The sequence below is a fragment of the Crinia signifera genome, chromosome 5 (genome assembly GCF_055691185.1).
Source record: "Crinia signifera chromosome 5, ASM5569118v1, whole genome shotgun sequence".
NCBI classification, from domain to species: Eukaryota; Metazoa; Chordata; class Amphibia; order Anura; family Myobatrachidae; genus Crinia; species Crinia signifera.
Genome location: NC_139221.1, coordinates 146,527,380 through 146,553,010, shown reverse-complemented (window position 1 = coordinate 146,553,010; position 25,631 = coordinate 146,527,380). Strand labels below are relative to the sequence as shown.

General features: G+C 45.5%; 1 protein-coding gene across 1 annotated transcript in view; it reads left to right on the top strand.

Moving 5' to 3' along the window:
* The window catches only part of ANKH (ANKH inorganic pyrophosphate transport regulator), a 130,398-nt gene that overhangs the window by 78,686 nt on the left and 26,081 nt on the right, over positions 1-25,631 (top strand). Inside the window, exons 2-4 of the mRNA XM_083188099.1 lie at positions 11,960-12,176; positions 23,154-23,272; positions 25,047-25,130. Of these exons, the coding sequence (XP_083044225.1) occupies positions 11,960-12,176; positions 23,154-23,272; positions 25,047-25,130 (420 nt within the window). The remainder of the gene's footprint in view (positions 1-11,959; positions 12,177-23,153; positions 23,273-25,046; positions 25,131-25,631) is intronic.

Below are 25,631 nucleotides of genomic sequence, written 5' to 3'. Positions count from 1 at the left end.
TTTAAGCGATACATCAGGCCGACATAGTCCAGTGAGCCCATTTGAGGAGTAGCCGCTCGCCCAAACACGCTTTAGTGTTTGAGGGGCCTTGAGGAATTTTTTGTGTTATCACCAGTCTTAAATTAGGCTCTAGCCAACTGGTGGAAGATTTGTGTTTTTTGCCTCAAGTCAAATCGGGTGACCCCCCCCCCCCCCCCTTTTCCCATAGAGTGAGAAGCAACAGGTATGATTATACAGAATTTAAGTGGGTCAAATAATCAATTAGTTTTAAATAGATCACCCAAATCACAGTCCTATTAGTTATCAACAATTTAATATAGAACTCCAAAATCACCTTTAAGGGAATCTCCCGGGCCCCCCTTTAAAATTTTGCCAGATGTTTGCCTTTATTTCAATTTTCTAACAGTATCTATCATTTCGACTTACAGGTCAACGCTTGGACACCTATATGATTTGGATGGTGGGGCATTCATTTATGTATTGGTTATCCCTGTCCCAGGTAACCACGGATACGGAACGTTTCCCTGAAACGCGATTTATCCGTTGGCTGGGGCGTAGAGGTATGAGGTGGTCCGCGTTGAGGGGTCTTTTGGATGAGTCGGTTGGGTCATTTGGTTACCCACTTTTTGTCATCATTCACCTGGGGGGCAACGACCTAACGCATAGTTCCGGTCTCAATAGACGAATTGAGATTAGGAATTTATTGCTGGATCTGAGCAGAGAATGGCGATTTTGCCGTTTCTTTTGGTCAGAGATTATACCTAGAAGGGTTTGGAGAGATGCACTCAATCCGGGTGCCATCGATTTGGTACGGAGGCGGATAAATTCTGTAGTCGGCAGGGCGATAGTATCAGAGGGCGGAGTGGTCGTCAGGCACAAGGCCATATCCTTTAGAGACGAGACCCTGTACAGGCCTGATGGGGTGCATCTCTCTATAGGCGGCATGGACTTGTTTTTTCAGAATTTGATAGACGCATTGAGAAGTTTAGAGGTTTAGTTGAGGGAATTTTTGTCATTAGGTTGGTGGCGGGTCAGTTCAAGTTTGAACTGATATGGCGGAAAGAACGGTAGTTTAAATTAGAGCTGTATCTACACTTAGCTGGTGGTTGATGTCGAGATGTGGGCATCACCGATCCAGGTGGGCCCACATCTGGACCTTAACGATCATCTACTTCGGATAGGGTAAATTGTTGCGGACATTTGTAAGTTAGGGCAGGTGGCCCAATTTTTTGAGGACTCGGGCAGAGTGGTGAGCTCTGCCTTAAGTGATATTGCGAGGTCAGGGGCAGAAGCAGAAGGTCAACCCCCTGACCTTAAGGGCAATTGGCCCCCTTTATGAAAAGTCCGCTTACAAATTGTGCCGTTGTCTTGGACGCTGGCAGGTGGCCGGTCCTTGGCAATTAAGGGCAGGAGACCCTTAGATCCGGAGTTTGTTATTTTTATTACTTTGTTATTTTCCAGCAATGTTATTTATCTTGCATGCCGTTCTTTGCCCGCCACCTTAGTTAGAGCAGGGACATAAATTTGAGTTAGATTCAAATAGGCCGCCCCTGCTCAAAATAAATAAGCCGTCCCCTTTAAGCCCATTCAGTTGTACGCGTCTTTATTTCTTAGATAAGTAGCGTGAGTGTGGATGAATGCCTATGTCTGTGTGGAGTTTAAGACTGTAGAAGCCAGCTTGTCTGGCTGAAAACAGCATAAACTCACCTGGCTATTGGCAGGAATCCTTAGCTCACACACTGGATCTGGGTCCGGGGGTTCGGCTTATCTTGATTGACGGGCCGGCTGATTTGAATGACGGTCCAGGATAGGCTGCTTGAGGTCAGAGGTGGAGATTGATGGGGTGATGTTCTTGCTTCCAGAAGATTCTGCCTCTTGCTTCAGGAAACGTTGCCCTCCCTCCCACCCCAATTGTTGGTCAGAATTCATTTTGAGAAGTCGAGCGCATTTATTTGTTTAGTTGTTGTCGGCTTATTTTTGTCTTGGCGGAAAGAACGGTAGTTTAAATTAGAGCTGTATCTACACTTAGCTGGTGGTTGATGTCGAGATGTGGGCATCACCGATCCAGGTGGGCCCACATCTGGACCTTAACGATCATCTACTTCGGATAGGGTAAATTGTTGCGGACATTTGTAAGTTAGGGCAGGTGGCCCAATTTTTTGAGGACTCGGGCAGAGTGGTGAGCTCTGCCTTAAGTGATATTGCGAGGTCAGGGGCAGAAGCAGAAGGTCAACCCCCTGACCTTAAGGGCAATTGGCCCCCTTTATGAAAAGTCCGCTTACAAATTGTGCCGTTGTCTTGGACGCTGGCAGGTGGCCGGTCCTTGGCAATTAAGGGCAGGAGACCCTTAGATCCGGAGTTTGTTATTTTTATTACTTTGTTATTTTCCAGCAATGTTATTTATCTTGCATGCCGTTCTTTGCCCGCCACCTTAGTTAGAGCAGGGACATAAATTTGAGTTAGATTCAAATAGGCCGCCCCTGCTCAAAATAAATAAGCCGTCCCCTTTAAGCCCATTCAGTTGTACGCGTCTTTATTTCTTAGATAAGTAGCGTGAGTGTGGATGAATGCCTATGTCTGTGTGGAGTTTAAGACTGTAGAAGCCAGCTTGTCTGGCTGAAAACAGCATAAACTCACCTGGCTATTGGCAGGAATCCTTAGCTCACACACTGGATCTGGGTCCGGGGGTTCGGCTTATCTTGATTGACGGGCCGGCTGATTTGAATGACGGTCCAGGATAGGCTGCTTGAGGTCAGAGGTGGAGATTGATGGGGTGATGTTCTTGCTTCCAGAAGATTCTGCCTCTTGCTTCAGGAAACGTTGCCCTCCCTCCCACCCCAATTGTTGGTCAGAATTCATTTTGAGAAGTCGAGCGCATTTATTTGTTTAGTTGTTGTCGGCTTATTTTTGTCTTGGCGGAAAGAACGGTAGTTTAAATTAGAGCTGTATCTACACTTAGCTGGTGGTTGATGTCGAGATGTGGGCATCACCGATCCAGGTGGGCCCACATCTGGACCTTAACGATCATCTACTTCGGATAGGGTAAATTGTTGCGGACATTTGTAAGTTAGGGCAGGTGGCCCAATTTTTTGAGGACTCGGGCAGAGTGGTGAGCTCTGCCTTAAGTGATATTGCGAGGTCAGGGGCAGAAGCAGAAGGTCAACCCCCTGACCTTAAGGGCAATTGGCCCCCTTTATGAAAAGTCCGCTTACAAATTGTGCCGTTGTCTTGGACGCTGGCAGGTGGCCGGTCCTTGGCAATTAAGGGCAGGAGACCCTTAGATCCGGAGTTTGTTATTTTTATTACTTTGTTATTTTCCAGCAATGTTATTTATCTTGCATGCCGTTCTTTGCCCGCCACCTTAGTTAGAGCAGGGACATAAATTTGAGTTAGATTCAAATAGGCCGCCCCTGCTCAAAATAAATAAGCCGTCCCCTTTAAGCCCATTCAGTTGTACGCGTCTTTATTTCTTAGATAAGTAGCGTGAGTGTGGATGAATGCCTATGTCTGTGTGGAGTTTAGTGTCAGGGAGCAATGTCAGTCAGCGTCAGGGAGCAGTGTCAGTCAGCATCAGGGAGCAGTGTCAGTCAGCATCAGGGAGCAGTGTCAGTCAGCGTCAGGGAGCAGTGTCAGTCAGCGTCAGGGAGCAGTGTCAGTCAGCGTCAGGGAGCAGTGTCAGTCAGGGAGCAGTGTCAGTCAGCATCAGGGAGCAGTGTCAGTCAGCGTCAGGGAGCAGTGTCAGTCAGCGTCAGGGAGCAGTGTCAGTCAGCGTCAGGGAGCAGTGTCAGTCAGCGTCAGGGAGCAGTGTCAATGTTAGAGAGATGTGCCAGTCAGCGTCAGGGAGCAGTGTCAGTCAGCGTCAGGGAGCAGTGTCAGTCAGCGTCAGGGAGCAGTGTCAATGTTAGAGAGATGTGTCAGGGAGCATTGTCAGTGAGCTGTGCCAGAGAGTTGTCACGGTCAGTGTCAAGGATTCCGACGACATTTTAATTATAAGGTTGGCTGACATCAGGCTGGATGCTGCATGTCCAGCCATTCTAGTGTGCTTCCACTGCCTACCATCAGTAACAGTAAAAGTGACACCCCCCCCCCCCCCCCCATGGCTGCTGCTGTGTGGCACACTGGCACTGGCTATCTGAGGAGCCCTAAGTTGCCCCCTGCTGCTTTAATGCTTGGCCTGTTGTCCAGACTGAGTGACACTGACACCATACCAGCTGTCCCAGAGACCCAAGTCCCAGTCAGTGTCTGTCTGACAGACTACTGAGGCACCCTCCACTGCCCACCCCAGCCCCACCACTGTGTATTGCAGGCCAGTGCTGTCTCCAGCCCTGTGTGGGCTGCCTGTGGCTGAGGCTGCCCCCCTGCCTTAGCAGGCCCTAGGGTCCCCTCTTGCCCTCAACAGGGACCCTCTCTTCTGCTCCTGCTGACCTGACTGATAGAGCATGCAACCCCTGGCATAGAGCATGAAACCCGTAGCAGCAAGCATGTAGGTAAGCGGCACTTATGTGGCATAATATGTAATAGGCATTACGGCATGTGATATTATATGTAATGGGCATTACAGTGTGTGGCATAATGTGGAATGGGAATTACAGTGTTTGGTATAACGTGTAATGGGCATTATAGCATGTTGCATAATATGAATTGGGCATTGCGGTGTGTCGCATAACATGTAATGGGTATCATGGCATGTGGTATAATATGTAATGGGTGTGGGACTTGTAACAAGCATTACGGTGTTATCCATAGGTTTAAAAAATTGTTGAGCCCTGGCATAACTTGTAATGGTCATCATGGCCTCTGGTGCGCACGGTCACTGTTGTCCTTCTTTTATGGAAAAATTGTTGAGCCCTGGCATAATGTGTAATAGGCACTATGGCATGTGGTATAATATGGATGTGTGACGTGTAATAGGCATTATGGGGCAAATTTTTGGTGCGCGCCTTCGGCGCGCACTGTCCATCTTCTCCCTGTTTTTTTTTTTAAATTGTCCACTCATGGCATAACGTGTAATGGGCATCACAGTGGCCCTTATTCTGGTTGGTGCGGTCAGAGCCGCACACGGGGCTCCGACCGCACAAACCAAGGGCCGCCCACCGGACGGATCGCCACGGCCGTCCATACACGGACGGCTGGCGATCCGCACAAAAATGGTGGAGGCTACGCCTCCACCATGGTGGGAGCTGCCCCCTGCCTTCGATGGTCGACGACCATCGAAGGCAGGCCCGCACGCCGCGGCAGCTCCCGCAAGCTCAGACCACACGGACAATCGTCCGTGTGGGAGCTTGTAAGGGGGCTGAAAGCTGACATCCGGCGACGTCAGCTTTCCGCCCCCATGTCATGGTAATGAGGGCGTCATGCCCTCATTACCATGCACACGCCCCGCGTTTGCATGGGAACGCCCATGAAACGCGGGGCGTACACATAGGGAAATGAGGGGCTGAAGCCCCTCACGCCCCTATACGCCCCCTTTGCGGCGGACGAAATCCGTCTGCGGCGAAGGGGGCTGCACATGCGCAGAATGACCTCTGCGCATGTGCAGACAAAAAACATCGGCGGTACGGCCGCACGCGGGCCGTACCGCACGATTCTGAATAAGGGCCAGTGTGTGCCATAATATATAATAGGCATCAGTGTGTGGCATAACATGTAATGGGCATTACAGTGTGTGTGACGTAACGTGTATATGGTATTACTGTGTGCGAAATCAAGAATAGATTTGAAGCAAATGTAAAAAATAATAATAATAAGGCGGGTCAAGGGGCGGGGCTGGGGGCGGATCAATGGGTGGGCTGGGTGTGTGTCAAGGGGCGGTCACTGTCCGGGAATCGCTCAACACAAAGGTGGTAACCCTAGTTGCAGTGTAAATGATTGCCGCTTTAAAAAACCTTACCAAATCTCTCACTTTCTGAATCTCTCATCATATTAAATCTCACCCTTTGAGTCTATATTTTGATTATTTTTTCACATGACAAAACAATGCATATTGTTTATAACCTTTTTAAAATTCTCGATTGTATAAAATTCAGATGGCTCCAAAGTGCCCCTGAACAGAAAACTTTAACATTTTCTCCTTATTTGTGATAAAAAAATGTACATAGTGTATAGTTTATAGTGGGTTTAATAACTTTTCCAGTGTGGATCTTCAGATTGTTTTTTTTGGGTTGTAGGGCACAATAATAATTTCCTGTGTAGATATCTTTATTTCACATTTAATCATTTTTTTGTTCTACTAAGAAAAAACAATGTGCTCATACAAAAATAGTTCCTCTTCAGTGTCTCATATTTTATTATTTCCTGACCTCTATTCAGTTTCTTGTGATCAGAATGCAGAATGACTTTGATGTGGTAGGCAGATGGAGAATATATGATTTTAATTCAGCTTCTGCTTATTCAAATCATGTGTTTTATGTCACAGTTTTTCCATTAATGATCCAAATACTAAGCTCAAAATATAAAATCTGAGCTGCAATGAGAAAAGTTAATGCAATTTAGCAAATTATTTTACCTGTGTAAAATGTATGCTCTTATATTGGGTAATGATTGACTCTAGGTCAATAATCATTAGGTCGACCACTAATGGTCGACAGTCCACACCTTTAAATGGTTGACACTGAAAAGGTCTACACAAGTTTTTCATGTTTTTTTATAATGACCGACTTGGTTCCTTCTTTACTATCCAAGTGGACATAGGCCCTTAGTCTGATTGAGTCGGATGGCTGCGTGTGCGGACGCCCGGACAATGTTTTGTGTTTGCGCATGTGCAGAGGCGTTTCTGCGCATGTGCGAACGCCTTGCACGTCCGAACACGACGTGAGTTCCATGCAAAGAAACGATTGTACGGAACCATCCGAGCAGGGGGTGGAGAGGGGCGTGAAGGGCTATTTGGGCTCATTACCATATGCGCACGCCCCGCTTTTCATGGGCGTTCCCATGAAACCGCTGGGCGTACGTATGGTAATCCGGCTGCGAAGCACGTGTGGGGGACGGACAGCTGACATAGCCGGATGTCAGCTGCCCGCCCATATCCCTGCTTTCACACTGGGAAAATGTCCGAGTGGTCTGGAGCACTCGGTGCGACCATCGGAGACTGGGGGAGATTCCCACAGATGGGGGAGGTGTTCACATGAAACACCCACTTGCGGTCCATTCACTTGGCATCTTACCGCATTCGGACGGCGTGAGCGATCTGTATGGTAGGCGGGGCTAAGAACACTCGGTGCCCGGCCGAAGTACGCATCCGTCCCATTCAACCAGAATAAGGCCCATAGAGTGAGAATAAAATAGTGTGCCGAGTGCAGCAAAGCACTGTGGAGGAAGCATGGGGAGTGCAGCGGTACACTTATACAGTGCCCATGTCGACATATGTCTACATAGACACAAAAACATGCAAAACTCGGGTCAACCTTTTCAGTGTCGACCATGTCTATTAGTGCTCCTTCTAGGAACTGGGCAGGGTGGTGCTGCACAGGGGCAGCATGAAGGGGATGGACCGAGCTCGCCATCACCTAAAGGGGCAGGCTCGGCCGCCGTTGTCACCAAAGCGGTCGGGCCACCGCCATCACCAATGGAGGGTGGGTCCAGCCCCGCCGAAGTCATTGCCGGGGAGACACCGGGCAACTGCGGCGGCACTGGGCTTCCTCATGCACATCGGCGGGGACAGGCAGCAAGCTGTTCTAGCAGGGCGCTGCTAGTGGGGCTACACAGCCTATGGTGAACACTATGTTGACCTTTTGCTTGTTTCAACCTTCTGTCAGTGTTGACCTTGAGTATGTGGACCATTTAAAAGTGTCAACCTACCCACTGTAGACCAATAGTGGTCAACCTAATAATGACTGTGGACCTAGAGTCACTCTATTATTTATACCATAGCCATTATATTGTACTAACTGAGGCCTTCACCATAACACACTTTACATAAAAGGACAACTGTTTTAATCCATTTAGGGGTGTATTTAATCCTGGCTGATATTTACGATAGTTGGAAATATCGTCCATGACCTATTTAATGTGGCCATGACTTGTTGCTGCAGATTCAACTTTGAAAAAAATGTGCTTTGCGATCCAGTCTTCTGACAGGATCCAACCCATACACACACACATGTGTGTGTGTGTGTGCCAGCAATGGGATGGGAAGCAGTGCTCCAAGGTATCTGTCTAGACTCTAGGGCATTCAAAAGACATACCATAATGTAGTATTTAAAAAAAAAAGTTTATAGTAAAAATGGATTAAAAATCAATAGTAACAAATGTGCAGTAAATACAGTTCACCAAGTCCCAAGAGGGGGGAATTGGTCACTCCCCAGTGAGAGGGAGCTCCAGTCGTTGAAAACCACATCTCCGAAAAAGGCATCGGTACTTGTTTCCTAGCACGGCCACACCGATTAGCATCGGGATGGTCGTGTCGGAAAAATCGCGTCGGTCGCATCGCATGCGATTTGGTCGCATCCGATGCGACCGATGCGATCCGATTTTTACATTGGATCCAATGTAAAATGGTCCCTGGGACCCTATTTTACATAGGATTCAATGTAAAATAGCCCCCAGACCCCAATTTCAGCACCCCTGATGGTTGAAATGGCCCCTCATTGGTAACGCCACCCCACGATTGACGCTAACCCGAAGCGTGGCGAGCGCAGCGAGCCCGCGAGGGGCGGCGGTGCGCGTCCTCCGACCTTTTTTTTTTTTTAGCTGCGCTCGCCACACTATTCTATTCTCAACTCCACGCCGACGTGGATAGTAGGGGTATGAAAAGGTCGGAGGACGCGCACCGCCGCCCCTCACGGGCTCGCTGCGCTCGCCACGCTTCGGGTTGGCGTCAATAGTGGGGTGGCGTTTACAATGTGGGGGCATGACGGGGCCATATACAATGAGAAATGGCCCATATTGGCCATTTTCCCATTGATTACTATGTGAAGATGGACTTAATCAAGTCTATCTTATCTTGTGCCATTATAATGGCACAAGACCGACACGACCGACGCGATTTCAATGTTAAAAATATTTTAACATTGAAGCCTATGGAGAAATCGGGTCCATCGCGTCGGTCGCGTCGTGTGCCATGTTAAGGCACACGACGCGACCGACCCGATGGACGCGATTTCTCCATAGGCTTCAATGTTAAAATATTTTTAACATTGAAGCCTATGGAGAATCGGGTCCATCGCGTCGGTCGCGTCGTGTGCCTTATTAAAGGCACACGACCGACGCGATGGACCCGATTTTCCATTTGCCGGTAAAATGGACCTGATTTGAAAGAAAAAATCGGGTCCATCGTGGGCATCGTGTGCCTTAAAGTTAAGGCACACGACCAAGAAGATTGTGGCCGTGCTAGGAAACAAGTACCAAGGCATCTGTTGTTTTCTGTTGGTATCCAGCCATCAGCCACTTTGGTATCTGCCATTCCACTGACAAGTTTTAAGATAAACTGTAATATTGTCTACAGTGTACATAATAAGAAACTTAGTCGCACACAGATATACAAGTATTAGTGTTCACTCTCGGTTGTTTTAGCCTGATTTTTAATGGGCAAAATACCATCCAACCCCTCTGGTGCACTTGGGGGAAACCCAGCACCCCTGTAGATGCCTGGCCTGCACTAGTGTCGCCAGCCCACCTCATGCTGCCCCTGTACCACAGCGTTCTGCCCCACCCTAATTCTAGAAGGATCACAGTATCATTATACATCAAATTAATCAGCACAGTCCACATGTGCATGTTAGTAACAATGGCAGGTATTCAATGCTGTTTGCGAGTGGTGACAGCGAGCAGGTCTTCCTGCTCGCTGTCACCACTCACCCTGACAGCATTCAACACAGCCTCCGCATCCGCCAATTCCCCCTCGCTCCGTTTTTTGAGCGAGGGGGAATTGGCGGATGCGGCTCCAGAAGCAGCGAGACCCGCGGCTAAAAACTGCGAGTTTTCTGCAGCAGCCGCGGGTCTCGCTGTTTTGGGGAATTCTCGCCGTCCTGTGACGGCGAGGATTTCCCCAGTACGTTGAATAGAGCGAGCGGCCGGCGCGGGGGTTAAACAGCGGGGATCGGTGGTTTTCAGCAATCCTCGCTGTTTAACCCCCTCGCCGGCCGCTCGCTGCGGCATTGAATACCCCTCATTGCATTGCAACCAGTATGCTTGAAGATTCTTACACAAACCTAATGTGGCAAAATGGGCTGTTTTGCTGTGGCTGTGACAATTTTCCGAGTCTCGGCCCCAATCCAGGTAAAGAGCAGGAACCCAAGATTCCCCCCTGTGTAGTTTGCTTTTATACTGCCCTTTATCCGGGTTGATGCGCATTCACTTGCAAAATCCTGGGATTTTTATGTCAGTAGAAAAGTGTCATTGGTACCTCGGACTCCCTTCAGCTCTACATTCCCCTATTCTCAGCTCCCGCAGAGTTGTACACGGTCCTCTAAGGTCTTTCCCGTTGCTGCACTGGGGATCGTTGGCTCTTGAGGTGCACGCTGTGCATGTCAGAGATGAGACAGACCTCAGCAGATTATTATATAGATATGTTTATGTTTGCCATCACATCTCACTGACCACACAATAATGTATGTATTGTCAAATATGACAGGTCAGTTTCCATGCTACTGGGGCAGGGTCAACCTATGGCTCTCCATCTGTTTTGAAACTACACATCCCAGCATACCTTCCACAGTATTGCTGTTAGCAAATGCTAAAACTGTGGCAGAGCATGCTGGGATGTGTAGTTTCATAACAGTTGGAGAGACACAGGTTGGCCAGGCCTGGTGTATGGCATCCTTGGATCATGGTTGATATTAGAAAGATTCTAGTTAGTAGTCCACTCTCTATATAATCTTTACGCATATTAGTTATGTAAACCACCTATTGGAGAGTTTTTCTGTGAATATTCTTAACAGGCAGCCCAAAATCATGGTCTGACTACTGTACCATAGTGGTCATGTCAGAGACTCCTCACTCAGGAAATGGTTCCTGATATATAATCATAAAATTTCATAGCACATTAAAACAAATTTTTAACTATTGTCATTGGCTTTCAATTTTGGCCCCAAAAAATATTTTCATTAATCTATACAGATATCTGTCACACAAAAAGCATCCATTTCAAGCTGGTGACAGGAACTCAACAGGCAATGAATAAAAGCAATCATTTTGTTCTTTTGTGCATTCACTTTATCTTGACTTAACATTCAGTCATTACAAAACATAGTGTAGTTTGTGGCTGACATTTCCTCTGTATTAGCGGGTTCTCTGAATACAATACATTGCATGTAGGAGGCTGAGCAAATTTACTGCATGACATGTTACAAAACGTTGCTGTATAATGGATGTCACTGATTTTATTACAGCATTCATATTATCACATGTTTGATCAGCATTTCCTATTTGGCTGTCAAGTAGAGCATGTAAGCCTGGCAGACAGGCAACAAGCACAGTGAAAGGGCTTTTTATTCTTTTACCTTTTTACAGTGTCAATGTCAATTTATTTGTCTTTATTCATTTCTTCATTGACAATGTGTTGCAGGTATCCATGTGTACTATCATTTACTGTAGGGTTTGCATAAGTAAGCAAAACATCTATGTTGTTAGGTATAATTCTGCATCAGAAAGACAGCAATAGCTCTTCGTACTGGATATTGCTATTGGTCTTATTAATGACTGTATTGGCTGGGTGCTGTATAGTGCTCTAGTTATTATTACTCTTTATTGGTGGCACAAACAGTTGGTGTGCCTTTGTTCCATGACTCCCCCAAAAAATATTTTTATGTGTACTATGCACAGTATGGGGAGAATTCAATTGAGGGTGGGACATTTTAAAAGATTTCAAAAGTGGTAAAATATTGATACTGTTGCATATTAGGGCACACTTTATTAAAGCAGGCCATCATTTTTCTTTAAGAACAGTAAATATTAGGGATTTATATGTTCAGTTCCTATTAGTAGCAGTAAAACTTTCATTTATGTCTTGCTTTCCCCACAGGCTTTAAATCGGGGTATTGCTGCTGTCAAAGAAGATGCCATTGAGATGCTTGCCAGCTATGGCCTGGCATATTCCCTGATGAAATTTTTTACGGGTCCTATGAGTGACTTCAAAAATGTTGGCCTTGTGTTTGTGAACAGTAAGAGGGACCGGACAAAGGCCGTGCTGTGTATGGTTGTGGCAGGCATTGTGGCTGCTGTCTTTCACACACTTATAGGTATGTATCCTCTATTATATACATAATGCCCTATAGAGCATGATGTCAGAGTGCAGTAAGCCTTTCCGTTCCTTTCTAGGCTGCTGTCAACTGGATAATATGTTAGCACTAGGGGCAAATTTACTAAATGGGAGTTCTATTGAAGAATGGATGTTGTCCATAGCAACCAAGCAGATTCTACTTCTTATTTGTTTAACATCTTCTAGATAATAGATCGAATGTGATTGGTTGCTCCCATCTTAGTAAATGTACCCCCTAGTCCATGTTGTAAGAATTACTTCTATATATATTCATATGCATGTTCCTCTCTCTCTCTCTCTCTCTCTCTCTCTCTCTCTATATATATATACTTATAGATAGGTAGATAGTGGTCATTTACAAGAATAGACATATACATTTTGCTTAAACTATTAACACACAATTATCCTTTTTGAGTTTTTCACTGACTGCCTTGTGCAAGCATTTAAAGTGCAGGATAGAAAAATGATGTGAACTGGATGAACCTCCCTTGGCAGCTATAACCTAATCCAAAGGTTTCATGTAGCTGCAGATCAGCCCTGTTGCCTTGCCCAACTTCTGTTGAGCTGCAAAATTCCTTGAATTTTTTTTTTATCAACAATAGCAGCGCTAATTAATAATAATAATAATAATAATAATATAGATTGTAAGCTTGCAGCAGGGCCCTCTTACCTCCAAGTGTGTCTGTTGTTATCCAGTTTGTTTTATCACTGTTTACAATTGTAAAACACAGCGGAATCTGCTGCGCTATACTGTATAAGAGACTGTAAATAAAATAAATAATAATATTTTTACTGGCATCAAAGAAGCATAAAAAGACGCATGGTTAAAATAGTAATATCCAGGTTCCACACTTTCAGGGATTAGATAGGACTCTCAGCAATATAAAGTGGATTTGGAGAGCAGTTCATAGGGGTAAGTGCACTTTACCACATGGTACCACCACTGGAGGAGACAGGCTGGAGCTGTACACACTCGATCCAATGAATCCTCTCTTATATATGGCTGATGGAATAAGGCCGCTGGAGGAAAGTATCTGGAGCAGCGTCCCAGTCGGTCCAAGATGATAAAGTCATCTCTAGTCTTTGAAGGTGTTAGATAACGGTACCAAATAAGAATATTCCAAATAGCTGGGGCTACTTCATGCATAGCAAACTCAAAATGTAAGAGTGGATTTTTTGAGGCAGGGCAACGCTGACCAATTCCTCTAGTATTTTATTTTGCATTTACATTTTATGAATTCATTAGCATAGGGGCTGATATACTTTTTTTTCTACTTAGACTTACATGTTAAAAAGATTTATTATGTATGGGTAAAAAATATACTGCAATATTTGTGTTGTCAGTCTTGTGTTTGTTTGTTCATTCAGATGACCATCAGGCCACACATTATGACAAACTTACAGAGAAATCAAATAATTCCTAAGGATTGACCAGTGGTGTCACTATCCAGGTGTGCGGAGTGCGGCCCGCATCTGGGTGTACCCTCGAAAGGGGTAAGACAGCACTGTCTTCAGGGGCAGCCAGCATCTCCGGGGATGCTGGCCATGCCATCGGAGTGCCTAAAACAGGTTTTCTGCCAGTTTATGCTTCTTTGATACATGCCACGCCCCTTTTAGGGCAACATGGCGGGTTTAACATTGCAGAGTGCTAACTGGGTGTCACCACACCTGGTGACGCCTCTGGGGTTTACTGTCTATCTATTTATCCACTCATAAGGTCCACATTCCCAATATTGACCACCATAATGTTGATACAACAATGTTGACAGTATGATGTCGAAGTTGTGAATATGTAGACAGGCAACAAGCCATCATGTTCAGTGTCGACATCTGAAATGTCGACATGCAAATTCTTGGAATGTCAGCAAAGGTTGCTGGAGGTTGGTCAGAATTAGGTTATGTGTGGGGTTATGGTTAGGCACCTGCTCATGGTTTAATGACAGGAGGATTCTACTCATTGAAACCCACTTAACACTGATATCTGCTGGAACTACTTGTCACATGACCGTCAGAACCTGGAATCTGCTGCTGCCGTAGTTGGACTATTTGTCGACATTCTATCATGTCAGGATTTTAGCAGTGTCCACATGATAAATGTTGATATATTGATCATGTCAACTTAATGAACGTCTATCTAGTAAACTACCCCTCTCTCTCATTCCCATTTGAATAATGTGCACACATTTATGTAGCCAGAGAAGGTACACCGAGTAATAACAAACAATGCAGTGAATACTACATTCATGAAATAAAGATGGAAATTCAGCAACCGACAGTCTTAAATTGTATGCAGCAAATAATCTCAATGTTATTTTCTTGTGGTTTACATTTAAAGCTGAACATACTGCACAAAGAACCCTATCTGTTATGTTCATCCTCATTGTGGCCCTTATTCTGATCGGTGCGGATATTCCCGCATTCTTACGGTGCGGTCCGCACGCCACGGTGTTTTGCCGCGTGCGGCCATCGTCCGTAGAAACGCCCACGTGTCCTCCGCATTCGGACGGACTCACTCTTTAAGAACAGGGCGTGTTTACGGACGACATACAAATCATGCGTGTGCGGGAGAAACACTCCGATTCGGCACGGTATTACAGAGTATTACAGAGTATGCTCGGGAATACCGCATCCGAACGGGAGCCAAGCGGTGCTACCGCACGTAAGCGGAGGATTTCCGCCAAACAACCCACTATGAAGTATCTTCTGCAATACATCACATGACCCACTTATTCAATTACCTACCCTCATAAAAAACAGCTTATTTGTAATTGGAATCAATTAGATTCCAATATATCCTTACAAGCATGCCTAACACATGCATAGCACACATTAACCCTTACAGCAATGTAAGTGCAATGGTTTCTATTACACCCTGTGTCAAACATTATAAACATTCTACACATATACTATTTAAAGTGCTAATAAAACCAACAACTGTGAACTTGCATAAAGAATTTATTAAAATATCTATTTAACATAATGATAAACAAAAAAAAAGGAAACATTAAATGAGCAGGTCTTTTAGGTCCTGCAAGTCGGCTTGAAGGAGCCGGAGATGGTGCTCTGCTCGCAGGAGGGCCCCACGCACCCCCTCATCTGCCGGTGTGGTGTCATCTGTGGGCATGTCAAAGGGGCAAAAATTAGTCATGTTATTCATGCATACATTTCACATACTACGACATAAATTGCACAAATGCTAGGTGACATGTGTGTATATATATATATATAGAGATATATATCTATCTATGTAGAGAGATAGAGACACACATAGATAAATATATATGACACATACATATATACATACATGCAAACTTATTTACTACATACTGTCTATTTTGCCCTCGACCCTTAACTCTGCAGAAGACATAACAGTCATATTGTTTCTTCTCAGTCACAACCCACCCATGACTAACCAATGTCAAGCAGGTCATGGCCTACGTCAATAACAACTTGTCACAATCTGCTCAGTCTAAGTTCAGTGATGGTTGGTGGCATGGGAGTTATGCAAATGTCAGGAATGCACAATACACATCCTCTAAATCATAATTCTGTCTAAACCAACCTACAATTCTGTGAGTGACAAAAATAAATCAGAACTACAGGGGGGGTTTAGGTAGAGGAGGCTCCGGGGACACTGCCAACTTGTGACGCCATTCCAAGGTAGGCCGGCCCATACTCCATTTCGAGCATACATCCTACAGTTTATAAATAACATTCACCAACAATATCGATGCCACTATTTGATGGGTCATAATCTACGCTTGCAGCAGGTGATTTTAATCCACAAATGATCCACACATCCCTTTACTCCTGGATCCTGTTTAACTACAACGGTTATGTGGCAGTCCAAATGGACCTCCAACCCATCCCACAAACCTGTGTAATTGAGAGGTGTCCTGGATGAAATGGATGCCTTGGACTCCCCATCTAACCCGTACCTGTATCTGTAGCTACCCACTTTGGGGTCTATATGATTAGTATGTGCCCAAAATTTTTAATCACCAGTGCTACATAACATATACCAGTACAACTACTTCATGAATGATGCATTATGTAAACATACCGATCTGCGGCGAGTCCGGTGCCTGGCACGCCTCCTCCCCCTCGGAACTTGATGTGTCCGGGGCAACCGTGGCCTCCTCAGCCCCCTCCTCCGCCATCTCCTCGACCACAACAACCTCCTCCTCCAACTCCTCCTCCACCTCCTCCTCCAACTCCTCCACCTCCTCCTCCAACTCCTCCTCCACCTCCTCCTCCAACTCCTCCTCCACCTCCTCCTCCACCACCACCAGCACCTCCTCCTCCACCTCCTCCTCCGCCACCAACACCTCCTCCTCCGCCACAAACTCCTCTTCCACCTCCTCCTCCTCCACCTCCTCACACACCACCTCCTCCTCCACCATTTGCTCCTCCTCCACTTCCTCCTCTTCCACCCTTGCCGCCACCTCCTCCTGGGGGTCTTGGGCCTCGTCCTGGGCCAGGCCTGCCTCCGCCTGTTCACGGGCCTGTCGGGCTCGGGCTCGTGCTGTGTGGTAGAAAAAAACATCATGGTCAATGTCGGCTCATTGGGGCACATTTATTCATCCATAACAAGACATACATGGAAGGGTGATAATGATGGCAAACGATGCAGGAAAGTAGCTCCTTACTGTTAATGGACTCCAAATTGTGACATTTAAATTATTATGTGATTGTTAGTCATTTGTTCACACATTACAACCCAGGCATTTATCAATGTGTAACACATATTAGATTGGGCACATTGTATGCATCAGAATCCTCAATGCTATGGCATGACATATAAAAGGCACATGACTGCATGTTAACCAGGAAGAAGCACACATAAGAGTCTATGGACTTTTAAACCCATGGACACCCACTTATCATGAGACACATTTTATTGCTTATATATGCTATGTTGTAAGTGCGAAATTTCATAGCTAAAATACTCACATTCAGCAATTTCGCCCCTTATTTGTGTGAGCAGCTGGGGCTGGCGCCTGCGGAGGTCCGACCACCGCCTCTCCAGCTGCCCGAGGGACCTCCGCACCCGAGTGCGGGCGTAAATTCGGCGCCCTGCCGCTGTGTACGCCCTCCGCTTATGGCGGTTTGTTATGAAGGGCCCCGCACGGCCCAGCCTTGTCTCCATGACGGAGACAAGAACCCTGAGCTCCTCATGCGTGAAGGGTTCTGCCCTTCGTGTCTCCGCCATGTTGACAATGGCATCTATCAACCAATCAGGTGGTGGCATTGGTTGATCACAGTTATTTGTGATAATAACTTTATTGTTCATTTTAACATTAACAGCGTCTCTGCGCCAACACAAATGGTGAAAAATTCGCATGCCTTCAAAACCGTAGTGTTGATGTATGCCAATGAACAAATCTGATATATATAAAACACAGTGTGTATGCCCTTAGCAAATCCAATAAGGCCGCGCTCCGCCAAGCAACGCGTGCTATAGCTTAGCAAGGCATAGCTGTAGTTAGCATTACTTACTCTATGCATATATGTGTATGCGTACATTTATGTGTAAAAGACACATACACACACTTGCAGGTATCCTGAAACCAGCATTATACACCAGCCCTGCCTGCCTGCCTGCCTGCCTGCCTGCATGCTCCTTGAAATGTTGAAACATGTGAATAAATTCCAACATCATATATAGATATATATCTATATATGCAAACAAATCATACATCAACACAGGAAATAATCCCCAACACATGATAGAATAAATCAATGTACTCACCAGTCATCAGGGATAGTATCAACTACAATAATGAAGATATAACAAACACATAAGATCCCTTGTCCAAGGTATAATAATTAGCACCTATATTGAACTTCCCCCAAAACTAAACACATATGCTAAATATCTCCTATTTCTTTGCCATTAGGAGGGCAGGCTGGCTAATGTTCGTTTTGTAACACTGACAACTAACACACTGGACTTATTTGAAGGGGTGATTGTGACTAAAATGGGTGTGTTATGTCAACTCAATAACATGTACCTGAAGTATCTTTGCGCCACAGAGTCCCGCAGCTGGTATCCCCTCCGGCATTCAGGGGCGCGGGATGGGCGCATGGGCGGATCTTGCGGCTCAGATGGTACCTCCCACTCATCAAAGGGTATCTCACGCCGCACAGCAATGTTGTGGAAAAATATACACAGGCCCACGATCCTCGACACCATTTCAGGCGCATATTGTAAGTCACCACCAGTGCGGTGGAGCACTCTAAATCGACCTTTTAAAAGGCCAATTGAGCGCTCCACCACTTGCCTGGTGGCAACATGCGCCCGATTGAATGCCTCCTGTGGGCCCGGTGCTGGGTAGCTGTACGGCGTAAGTAGCCAGGGCGTACATGGGTAACCGGAGTCACCCAGAACCCACGCATCACGGCCTTCCAGCTCTTGGAGTCTATGCCATATCCCGGTTTGTCGGATGACATGAGAGTCATGGGCACTTCCGGGAAACTTCGAGTTGAAGGCGAGAATCTCCATGGATGGGCCACATACCACCATCACGTTCAGTGAGTGGAACAATTTGCGGTTCCTATATATCTTCTCACTTCGAGATGGAGGCACAAATGGTACATGGGTGCCATCCACAGCCCCTATCACATTAGGGAAGCCAGCAATTTGATGGAAGGCCTGCTGGCTTCTGCGCAGGGTCTCGGTGGCAAATGTCATGGCCATGAAGTGCCCCTTGCGCCTGAACATGGCCGACGTCACACGCCTCAGGATTCGGCAGAAGGCCGGCTGAGATATTCCAGCAAGTACTGCCACTACTTGTTGGAATGATCCTGAGGCGCAGAAATGCAACACCGCCAGCAGCTGTGTGTGAGGCGGAATTGCTGTCGTGATCCCGTGTAGAGGTTCCAGATCGCTCTGAATTAAGGTGAGCAGATCCAGAATGACATGTGGCGGTAACCGGTACCTAGTAAGTACCTCATCATCGGGCATAGCAAACAGAGTCACCCGTGTGCGATAGATTCTAGCACGTCCTGGCCTCCTTGGCCGACGAGTGGGGAGAGCCGCAAGTGCCCTTAGCCTCCTCTCCATGTAGCGCATAATAGCTTCTGCAACCTATAAAGAAATGAACATAAATACTGATGCACCTATGCACATAATGGCCATATCCCACTACAAATAGATTTGTAGCCTTCAATACGTACAATAGATGGGCGCCCCATGAAATCCCGCAGATCCATTTGACTCTCTAATGATGACACAATAATATGAACTCAATACACACCGTCCAAAACACACAGATAAAGGTGTCAGCATTTTTTGCCGACATCATGTACTATGACACATTTCATCTATTGCTGGGACATGTTGTCCTGCAATAGATGAACCCACACAGGTTTAAGCCCTGTGAGTGAAATAGTGAACATGTGACATGTTGCAATAATAATACACCACTTTGCTGGCCCAACAATCTGTAGTCAGTGAGGCAATAGTGCATACATTCATACACTTACATTGTTAATGGATATCATATCTACAAGGAGCATGGAAGAGCTTACCTTAGACCCTGACAAGTCCAGATCTGAAGACAAATGATTCTAGCAGGAAGACATTATTTATAGGGCTCTCACATGTGTGGTCTATAACAGTAGAGATGAGTATTGCATGACTTGTGGCCTGGATTCTCTAAGGGAATGGGCTACTTTTAGCTTGCACTAAAACGCCACAATACCACAGTAGTCATGAATGAAATGTCATGTCATGCTAGCAAATAGCATGTGTATTGAGCAATAGTCACAGGTGTATCAGAAGATTCTATGCAATGTTAGCATTGGTGACCAGTATTTCATGTCGAACTTTCGCCAGGTTTTACACAATGGAATTTCCGCCACCGTATGCGGCGCGAAAAACCAGCGACGTACGCTCACGCACGGAACGCAGCTGCCGCTGATGTCCGCCAAACAGATTACACAAACAGTATATAAAGGTGTATTAGAAGGTGACAATGTTGTTGCTAACATGTCTGGATCCCAACCAGAGGTGGACCCAGTGCTGCAGCAACTATTTGACCAGATGGACTCCAGCACCACCTATGTGCCACTGCACATGCGGGCAGTGGGTAATGAGGAGGCTGCTGGCCCTTCTCCAGCAGGGGAACCTGCACCTGACCATTCTACAGCAGGGCAACCTACACCTGGCCCTTCTGCAGCAGGCCAACCTGCAGCTGGCTCATATCCACCATCAGCAGAATTGTTTGGAACACAACAGGGGACTTCACAAGGTAGTACCATGGCCAGCACTTCAAGTGCAGCGACTGGTGCCAGGGGGCGTGGCCAGGGACGTGGCAAGGGGCGAGCCAGTGCAACAGCGGAACCACCCAAAAAAAATAAGGCATATGAAGCACAGGAGCTGGCCATCCTGGTTCCCCGAGCACGTGATTGGATAGAGTGTCCATCCGAGAGGCTGACACACACACGCAGATGGAAGATTTGGGAACAGATAACGGCAGAGATTAATGAAGTAGCGCCACAAGTTCGTGAGACGGACCATGTGAAGAAGAGGCAAGTTGTTTTGTGATACATGTGGCCAGTAATAGCCAAGTAATGATTGAATTGATGCTTAGATGCATTTAGCAAATGGCCCGTGAGGTTGTTACGATACACATACATTATTGCCATGTAATTTCATTGTGAGTTAGAGTAGGGTGATTGTGAATGTGTATTGTAACGGTTGATATCATAGTTGCATGTAATATTATATATGGGACAATAATCACATGTTGTAATATGTAGCACAGAGCAATGGCTGCAACAGCTAACATTGGGAGTGACATGTATTAATATGTCAACTTACATTGCAGGTGGCAGGACTTCAAAACCAACCTGAAGAGGAAGCTGACCAAGCGGTGGGACCACAGCCAGACATCTGGGGCCGGCCCCATGCCATCAGGGCTAGAGCTCACCCCCCTGGAGGTGATGGCCGAGAGCTGCATATCAGTTGAGGAGATCCGGGGGGTGAGCACTATGGATAGCGAGGCCCCAGCTGAAGTGTTTGCGTCTTTTCTGGAAGGTAAATATTGGTCATGCCATAAACTTGGGCAAGTAATTATCGTAGAATGTCTCCTAATTGTGTTTATCTTTGCCCACAGACACCCCACCGCTTGGTGACGACTCTGTTCAGGAGGTGGAGGAGTCCGTGCCACCTGGCCCCAGAGGTAGGCCTGTGCAGCAGCAGGCATCGGGCCAAGCCGATTTGGCCGCCTTGGCCGAGGTGCTTGGGGACATCAACCAGCAGGGAGACTTGGCATCAGAACGGGTGCGTAGGACCGAGGAGATCCTGGCGAGCTTGGTCAGCACCCAGCAGTCCATGGCTGCGAGCATGCAGGCCATGGCTGCAAGTGCTCAGGTGCTGGCCGAGCAAGCCACCCGCCAAAATGATCTCCTCCTCCACCATAATGAGCTTATGGTGGAGCTGGTTACCAGCAACAGGGTCCTAATGGCATCCGTTTCTGGTGCATTACCAGCGGCAACACTCCCTGCTGGCAGGAGGGGTAGACCAGCCAACCCCTCCACATCATCTGCTCCACCTGCCCCAGCATCTGGCCGTCCCCGAAGAGCTGCTGCACAGGCCAAGGAGCCTACCAAGGCCAAACGTGGTCGGAAATGAACTTGTGGCTGCATTAATCTCTGCCGTTATGTGTTCCCAAATCTTCCATTGTGCTGTGTGTGTCAGCTTCTTGTGTCCAATCACGTGCTGAGGGGAACCAGCTGAGGCCTTGCTTCATATGTCCTTTGTGGTTCCCCTGTTGCCCTCTTTTGCCTGGCATTACTGTCAGCTGTACTTGAAGTGATGGCCATGGTACTATCTTGTGAAGTCCCCGGTTGTGTTCCAAATGATTCTGCTGATGGTGCATATGAGCCAGCTGCAGGTTGGCCTGCTGCAGAAGGGCCAGGTGTAGGGTGCCCTGCTGTTGAATGGTCAGGTGCAGCTTGCCCTGCTGTAGAAGGGCCAGCAGCCTCATCATTTCCCACTGGCTGCATGTGCAGTGGCACATAGGAGGTGCTGGAGTCCATCTGTGTGCAATTATATTTGTTTTGTATTATTATTTATTTTGCGGCATTCCTGCCATGTTGTTTATTGTTTGTATGTATTATTTTATGGTCATTGCATCACACTGCCATTGACTGTGACATGAATATAAATAAATGTGTTTACTTTACCCAAAATGTGTGGTTTCATGAGTACATGTCAAATACACATGGGTATTGCTAGTATTAATATTCTGTCATGTCCATTGTTAGCAGTTTGAAAGTGTCTGACAAGTACAGCATATGTGGGTGTTTAGTACGGGTTCCTTGAAGCAGCAATGGTTTCAATTAAAGCACTGACAAGCGTCCTATTAGTGAGTAATGAGTAAAGGAGTAGATTCTATTGGGTTCAGGTGTTAATGGTTGTAGTCATTAGGCGTACGTTCGCCTACCGCATGAACGAGTGGTGTACGCAAAGCAATAGTACACTTGTGGACACCGCACATTTCTGGCCTTTTTGATCGCGTGCATTCGGAGTGGTTTCCGAATGTACGCCCCCCAACATAAGTGTACTCCCCCGTGTCCGCCCATGTTTCCGCCCCGTTTTGCCCACTTTGAAACTACGCCCATGTGCCATTCCGCATGACGCCCATAATACGCCCATATTTCCCGACTGATTGCGGCCAACAGTTTTGGACGGGATTTTGCCGAACTGGTACGGAGTCTAGGCGTGGCACATGCGCGTTGCGTTCTCCACGCATGCGCAGACGGCGAAAAGACGCGATCCGTAAGAATGCGGTAAAGTCCGCGTCAATCAGAATAAGGGCCTATGTCTGCTGTTCCTTTCCTTACATAACTTGATAGACAATATGAGTAATGTATTGCAAATCAGTGCTGAAGGCTGCATATAATATATATAACTGACATGATCTGCTCTTTTTATATTCATTCACAGCATATAGTGAGCTGGGATATTATATTATTAACAAACTTCACCATGTGGATGAGTCTGTGGGAAATAAAACACGGAAGGCCTTCCTTTATCTGGCAGCGTTCCCCTTTATGGATGCTATGGTGGGTACTATGTTATCTAATACTGTAGATACAAAATGTGAATTATATATGCCATTTATTCTGGGGCATCTTCTAGTCCTAGGTTGGGGCTTAATTTCCCATGATGCATAGCTAAGCATCTAACTCAGTGGTTCCAAAACTGGGTGTCTCAAGGCATTCGCAAGGGTGTCAGAGGTTGGTCCAAGACTAAATCACATTGTTTCTGGTCAATATGATAGTCAAATACAGTGCTAGTGGCTTCCAATCATAAAATATGTGGACAAACAGAAGTGTAACAGTTTTCCCAATCACTCCATCACCCACAGCCCCACCGGGACAGGACAGTGGCAAGCCCACACCACCAGTCCCCCAAACGCCAAACAAAGCAACACAAAGTTCTAGTTTGCAATAAATAAATAAATATAATGGCTAAAAAATATGAAGCCAGCTGGGCATTTATTGAAGTGCTCACACCTTTCCACTGCAAAACAGGTTTCCTCCAGCTTCCCGGCAGTTATGTAGCCATCTATGAATGCTGACCTGACTTCCAAATTTGTGCACCCTAATGTCATGCAAACTGCTTACACTTTGGGGGACATGTGTTGCTACCAACATTGCGTGGAGGGAAATTTCAGACTCGTCAATCCCATCCTACAAACTGTCCGCTACGTTCTGCATTATGGGGTGAAGGCAGTGTAATGTCATAGAAGGGGTGAATAATGCTCTTTGGTGCTCTATTGGCAAAGTAGTTGGGTAGTAATGACAATTTTTTTTTTTTTTTTGGTCACTGTATTTTTTAACACTGTACGTGATATTTTCTGGGGTTGCATTGTTACTGGGGTCTAGGTGGTAATTTTGCAAAGGACTTAGGGTTCGGTTGTGCGGAACAAGAATTTGGCATATTTTTTTAAATACAGAATTGAAATGTATTGAAATTTATTTTTACAAATAAGTTTTTAACTTCATTCATTTAAAAAAAAAGTTTCATAAAAAAATTGTCATTTAAGTGGTTAATAGATATTTGCAGTGATTTTGAATTCAGTTAATGAATACTGTATGTTACAAAACGTTTGATTTCATCTTCAGTAATAATTGGTATTTAGTAAAATACATAATTTTAGATTTAAATATAACGGAATGTGAAACCCATTTACTGAAAATAAGGTATTTGTAAACTGATAGTCTATTTAATGTTCTATTGTTCAATTTCTTAACAGTTTTTCCTTTGTAACCAAGAAAAAAGAAAAAGGTCACATGACCATTTCTTTCACTTAAATGCAAACTTGCAATATATTTGATTTATTTATATTCGATACGTGCTTCTGCTGTTCAGTAGTATAGATATTTAGCCCAGGGATACTCCATATATAATTTATACTTTTCCCCACTGTAATGAGCACTTGTGTTACAATTGTTTAGAGATGCTGCTCTCTATGCATGTATGTTAAGCCAATTATTTCTACAATAATTACACGAGATACATTTACAGTTAAAGCAAAAACATCATTCCCTCAAACTATGTTGTAATTAAAATAATTACAAATAATACATTTTGAGTTAATTGGTTACTAACACATATAAATAGCATACATTTAACTGCACAGAAACTAATTTATACAATTGCAAAACTTAGAGCATATTTTTTTTATTAATTAGTATTTAATATAAAGAAAGATTGAGTCTGTTGATTGTTTTGGCCTTGTACTGTTTGTCTATTTTTTTGTTATTGTTCATTATTGTCTAAACCTGTAGACCCAATTAACCCTTATTTTCTGATTATTTTACTTTCTGACAGGCCTGGACACATGCTGGCATTTTGCTTAAGCACAAACACAGCTTTCTAGTCGGATGTGCTTCTATCTCTGATGTCATAGCACAGGTACTGTAGGCAAGTTCTATTGTACTGGTGTAATATGTATAAGATAATTGTCATGTGCTTTCTACAACAACGTAAAAAAAATGTACTGCATGGTTATAAGATTCGGCTAATATTTGCTTAATTAATATGTTGAGCAAAAACAAACTCAGTAGCCTCTTTACTAGTTACATGTTAATGGTACTTGGTAGTACCAAAGTACTCCTAAGTTTAAATCCATGTGTCCAAATGTGCATGGAGTAAGATGCCCACTGTCAGTGTCCAAGATGTTGAAAAATGATTGGTTCATCTTTAGACATTGATTGTCCCAACAGAAGTTTTCTCAATTAGAGTGTGGCCTCCAATGTGAGTGGGGCATCGTCTTTGTATGGAAACATTTGCACCTCCGACACGTCTGTTTTTTTCTTTTTTTTTGCTGTGCACCATTTATTTCCCTGTCCGAAGGGTCCTTACATTTCTGCTTTGTACATGCAGAGTTGCAGTTAAGATTTCAAATTGGCATGT